The 6,423-nt window shown below is 43.1% G+C and overlaps 1 protein-coding gene across 1 annotated transcript; it reads left to right on the top strand.

Moving 5' to 3' along the window:
- The first annotated feature begins 1,226 nt into the window (after positions 1–1,226).
- LOC146036936 (olfactory receptor 8D1-like) lies at positions 1,227–2,745 on the top strand. The gene is made up of 2 exons (XM_083160771.1): positions 1,227–1,456; positions 2,037–2,745. The coding sequence occupies exons 1-2, from the start codon at positions 1,227–1,229 to the stop codon at positions 2,743–2,745; spliced, it is 939 nt and encodes a 312-aa protein (XP_083016897.1).
- Positions 2,746–6,423: the final 3,678 nt, after the last annotated feature.

The following is a 6,423-nucleotide window of genomic DNA, read 5'->3' as shown; positions in this document are numbered from 1 at the left end:
ACACGCAGACACATTTGAAAATAAGGACATATACACAATGTGACGCATCAAGGAGGTGGTAAGAGAGTAGTAGTGGGAATGTCTATAGAAATCATCATAACATATAACTGATAGTAACGGCTGCACCCGGGTTCTTCTTATATTTGAGGGGCTTGGTGAACTGACGGTTGCACTGTGAGGATGTAGTCTCTCATTCAATGATGTGGTAATGTATTAAATTAATAAATAATAATGATTTTAAGAATTGGAGTCTAGTTAACTTCTTGCATCGAAGCAAGATAGAGTAATATCAATCTAAATGCTCCTGATTTGTTATGTATATGCCTAACTCGCATCAAAGGAATATTGTATTCCAGTGCTGGCACCTACAGGGCTGACAATCATGCAATGTAACTGTAGGATTTTAGTTTTATATCTTATGCCAAGACAATATGAAGAACATAAGATATTGTGGCATAATCAATAAGTGTAGAATTAATAGTAATAATCATCAGCGCCGGGTACTTTTTACCTGGGCCCGGGTCTGTTTGAGGGGCCTGGGTCCCGCTCCCTCCTCCCGCATTTCAGAGAGCCAGGCAGCACAGCCTCTCTCCCCAGCTCAGCACACGCTGCTCAGTGCCGTATGCTGAGCTGGGGAGAGAGGCAGCGGCAGCCTGTCCTCTCTCCCTGTGTGCAATCGCAACCACTGGATGTCAGCTGCCCGCGCACTTCCTCTCGAGCGTCCACACATATGTAAGTGACTTGAATGATGTTGGTGCAAATGAATGTTACTGTGTAACATCCATTCGCAGGTCCTGCAAGTAAATTGTTGCTTCGAATGGGTACACCCAGGCCACCATTTGCTAGGCAGGGTTTGGTGGACTCGCAAGGCTGCAAATTCACAGCCTTGTGAATCAACCTTTGTCTGTTCTATTAGAGAATTACTCTCCTATCATACAATAGCAACTTGCAGACAAAGACCGTCGGAGACCACAGTTAATTATTTTTTTAAGATATTGTCTGTATTTTGTGGATATACATTATAAGTTCTTGCACCAATAAATTAAAATTTCAGAGAATTTTTTCACCATAAATTAGACAAAATAATAAAACTGTGTTTAATGTTACTCAAAATTACATTAAATCAGGCAAATTCCATCATAGCAGCTATTAATAACTATTAGACTGTAGCTGTGATACAGACACATTTTTTTCCTTCTTTTCAAGTACGCTGAAGAGATAAGCAAATGGAACAATTAAACAATACCAAGCTATCCTATTTTATTATTAAAGGTATTTCAGATGCCCCAGAGTTTCAGGTTCCAATCTTTCTTCTTGTTCTACTGATTTATCTCACCACTCTTGCATTTAACATGACCATTCTACTACTGGTCTGCCTGGATCCCCGTCTCCACACGCCCATGTACTTTTTCCTGAATAATTTGTCTATCCTGGATATCTGTTGTTCCACAATAAGGCCCTTATTCTGGTTGGTGCGGTCAGAGCCGCACACGGGGCTCCGACCGCACAAACCAAGGGCCGCCCACCAGACGGATCGCCACGGCCGTCCATACACGGACGGCTGGCGATCCGCTCAAAAATGGTGGAGGCTACGCCTCCACCATGGTGGGAGCTGCCCCCTGCCTTCGATGGTCGACGACCATCGAAGGCAGGCCCGCACGCCGCGGCAGCTCCCGCAAGCTCAGACCACACGGACAATCGTCCGTGTGGGAGCTTGTAAGGGGGCTGAAAGCTGACATCCGGCGACGTCAGCTTTCCGCCCCCATGTCATGGTAATGAGGGCGTCATGCCCTCATTACCATGCATACGCCCCGCGTTTGCATGGGAACGCCCATGAAACGCGGGGCGTACACATAGGGAAATGAGGGGCTGAAGCCCCTCACGCCCCTATCCGCCCCCTTTGCGGCGGACGAAATCCGTCTGCGGCGAAGGGGGCTGCACATGCGCAGAATGACCTCTGCGCATGTGCAGACAAAAAACATCGGCGGTACGGCCGCACGCGGGCCGTACCGCACGATTCTGAATAAGGGCCTAAGTCTCCATAAAGTTCTTATTTCATTTATTTCAGGAGATAAAACTATTTCACCTAATAGCTGCTTTGCGCAAGTATTTTTATTTGTATCTTTTACTAGTGATGAGCTACTAATTCTGACAGCTATGAGTTATGATCGCTATGTAGCCATCTGCAACCCTTTGCGTTACTACGCGGTTATGAACTATAAGTTGTGCTCTCTTATGGCCTGTGTCTGCTGGGTTTGGGGATTTCTGGATATCCTGCCATGTTTTGTGGAAATATCATCTTTTACGTGCTACACGTCAATGGAAATCAATCATTACTATTGTGACCTTCTGGCGATAATTAAACTTTCTTGCAATGACACCACAGCTATTCAACTTTACATAATTATTGAAGGGATTTTAGTTGCGACTTTTACCCCATTAATGCTGACTTTAATTTCATACATTTTTATAATTCGCACCATACTGAGGATCCAATCAGACACAGGAAGACGTAAGGCCTTCTTCACTTGTTCCTCACACCTCACAGTCGTCACCCTTCTTTATGCCACTTTGTCGTATCAATATTTTCGTCCAACTTCCCTTATCTCTTTGGGCTCCAATAAGCTTTCCTCCTTGTTTAACACAGCTGCTGTCCCATTACTGAACCCTGTAATCTACAGCTTGAAAAATAAAGATGTAATTTCAGCATACAAACGTTATTTAAGTTGTTTTAAAACAAAATGATAAAAGAGGATTTAAAATAAAAAACAAATATTTCAGCATACAAACGTTATTTAAGTTGTTTTAAAACAAAATGATAAAAGAGGATTTAAAATAAAAAACAAATATTTGAATATAAACATGTGTTGTCTAATTGACATAGATGAAGCAAGCAATGTCATCGTACGGCACCTCTCACTACCTGGCTAATTAACTTTATAATGGCCACCTGCCCCCTCCTTTTGCTGCTTACCTAACCCAGCTCTCCGATAGAGATGGTTCCATCCTACAGCCAGCCACTTGCTTCACAGCAGACCTGACGGAAGCAGAGCCAGACGACTCCCATTATGGCACTAGATGGGGAATCTAAATCTACATTTCTCACTTTTTAGGAACGTTGCAGCAGATGCTTGATTAGTGGGCCACCCACTAGATGCCCCTGTCATTGATTGTCACTATGGCCTCTTTATTATGCCATGTTGTCACACAGCAGTTGCAGTACAGGGTCACAGACACCAGAAGCATCAATGCATTAAGTGAATTCACTTAAACAAACCATTAAGAGTCCCCATACTGAAAATAAATCAGCTGTGGAACAAATTGGATGACCTAGAGAATAGGTCACATCAGAAGAATATCCGCCTAGTGCAGGGGATCCCAATCTTTATTGAATCATGGCACCCTAGCGTATCAGAAGTTTTTCACGGCAACCCTAGGCCAAAAACAAAAGTCGAAAAAAAAAATTAAGTAGATTGTGTTTATATGTGATCCTTAGGTTCAGTTATATGGTAAAGGGCAGGATTTGCTTCTGTTTGTCCACATATTTATTATTGGCAGTAACCAGAACTGTTTTTGTCCATCAATAATTGACCATACATAATTTGAATTGGTCCTGGTCCACTAGCCCGTGGCACCCCTGCAAGTGTCCCAAGTCTCCCCAGGGAGCCACGGCACACAGTTTGGGCACCACTGGCTTAGTGGGATTACCCAAGTCTGTTGAAGGTCCAACTCTTGCCCATTTTTTTGCTTAACAATCTGCCAGCAATTCTAAAACCTGAAGAAGAATGTAGATACTTAATTATTAAACAGGTTCAAAGGGTTGCTCCTTCCTCTTTATACTCCTCATCGATCCCTAGGGTGATGCTGTTAAGCAGCACCAATTGAATGCATAAAATGGCTTTCTAATCTGCCTCCAGGAAGATAAAAACCATTACATGGGAAAAGCTGGAGGATGTGTATTTTCTATGACGGTTCTTCATATTAGGACTTACAATATTGGCAGACATAATTGTGAGAGTAGTCCTTTTTTAGGAATGTTTACATTTCTGACCCTTGATATCCTGCTACTAAACCACCTTTGCTCTTGTTCAGCAATAGCCAAGCGCCTGTTCCTGACCTCACCAGAGTATTTCTTATTTGATTAACTCATCCTACAGCTATAGTCAGAAGACCTTTATAATTATTTTGTGTATATAGAGCACTGGTTCTATATATGACAGCACACTTGCCTCATTCATTTTTGACAAATAATTGTTTCTTATTCATGTTATATATACGGTGGTCTGTTCTTTTAACCTTTTTACCCTTTTCCTAGACATAAAAGCCAAACATAAAAGGGTAAGGCTGGTGGTTTTCCATTGAGAGAACATATTATTGCTATTATAAAGATACATGTAAATATATTTGTATACATACAGTATATCTATATATAAATATAAAAGTTATCTTATTTTTACACTTACAGTATGTTCAACCTCATTTAGCCAGGGTACTGTTTGGAGCACATTCTCGGCTCGTTGCATATCTAGAGCTTTCAGAAAATCATGTTTGCACATTTGTCTCGGGAAGTCTACTGCCAACGCATTAGTTTTGTGTTCTGCAGTCATGTATGCCCTATCTCCTTGTTTGCTTGCTATCCATTTGTGTCTTCTGTGCATTGGATGACTTTGTTATTTTAAAAGATTATTGTTTTTCATCATAAAAGATAAATAAGATAAATGCACACAAGAAACCAAAGAGTAGGCCAGGTTATTACTATGAGGTTGATTGCAATCTAGTGGGAAGGGGCACAGCTGATTAAGGTTAAAGAGCATGGAGACTCTCGGCACACTAGGCAAAACTTCAACCTATTGCAACCCCACATTGACACCAATACCCACTTTCCAAATCCTCAAGTGAAAGTGTAGAGATTGCATCTTAGAAGTTCTACAACTGCCACCTGCATTAAGTACAACGTGGATGTCTTACACATAGACATCCTTATTAATGTGATAGGCAGACTCTCCTTTCAAAGGACCACACCCCAACCCCTCCCTGATCTCAGCACTTTAGGCAGCTCTCTAAAGTTGCCTAATGGTAGAGCCAGCCCTGTGTTGTAGCAGCTTTTGAAGAGTATTTCTGTGCATAATACGGATGGGAGTCAAGTTTTATATCACGACTGAGTTGTACTTGGATTTGGAAAGGAATTCCATAGCGCCACATGTTATAGTTAAAAGCAATAAAGGTTATATAAAATCAAACTAAATGTACTCAAAGATAGAAATAAATTGAATACACTATATTGCTCTTATTCATACTGCAAAAAAAGAAACACTTCAGATTTATTGATTGTCAAGTGCGCTACTGAGCAGGCTTCATGGGGGTTCCTCAGGGGTGGCTTCACTCCATAACCAAGATTTTCATCAAGGATATTACTGGGCATTTGTGGCATCGGTACTTGTATTTTGGCGGCGCCCGATTTCAGCATTGTTCGATGAACGTATCGCATCGCACCGCATGCCATGCACCCGATGGCATGCGATGCGACGCGATTTTTACCCCCTATACGATGAAAAATCGTATAAGCACCCTAAAGGGTGCTTTTGAGCACCCTAATGGGTGCTTACAATGTTAAATGCACCCCCACGCCACCCCCCCCACTATAAACGTGAACCCGAAGCGTGGCGAGCGCCGCGAGCCCGCGAGGGGCGGCGGTACGCGTCCTACGACCTTTTCATACCCCCACTATCCACATGAGCTTGGAGTTGAGAATAGATTAGTGTGGCGAGCGCAGCGAGCCACCGAGCCCGAAGCGTGGCAAGCGCACGCGGATACCTTCACAGGTAAATGCGTCCCTTTGCGGGCTTCACAGGTATCCGCGTCCCCTCGTGGGGCTCGCTGCGCTCGCCACGCTTCGGGCTCGGTGGCTCGCTGCGCTCGCCACACTAATCTATTCTCAACTCCACGCCGACGTGGATAGTGGGGGTATGAAAAGGTGGTAGGACGCGTAACAGGGTGCTTATACAATTTTGTATAAGCACCCATTAGGGTGCTTATACAATTTTAATCGCATCGCATCGTATGGCATTGTATGCCATGTACAATGGCATACAATTTGAAAATTGTATGCCATCGTACACTAACCAACGAAATCGCGTCGCATCGCATATCATCGCATGCGTAATGGTATGCGATGCGATGGGCGCCGCCAAAATACACAAGTACCGTGGCATCTTACCGCTGTGTAGGATAAACATCTCCTGCTTAGCTCCACTTAGAGACCTTGTTGCACTCAAGCTCTACTTCATCGATAGCGCCTAGTGTATCACAGAGACCACCTAACATCAAATAAACCATTCACTGATTAAGCAACTGGGCTGTCTTTAATGTCATTCCACTGGTGTTGATATAACCCTACCATCCAATACATATGTACACACATAT

This window comes from Crinia signifera, chromosome 9 (genome assembly GCF_055691185.1).
Source record: "Crinia signifera chromosome 9, ASM5569118v1, whole genome shotgun sequence".
NCBI lineage: Eukaryota > Metazoa > Chordata > Amphibia > Anura > Myobatrachidae > Crinia > Crinia signifera.
The sequence above is the reverse complement of the archived record's forward strand: the minus strand, read 5'-3'. Positions and strand labels throughout refer to the sequence as shown.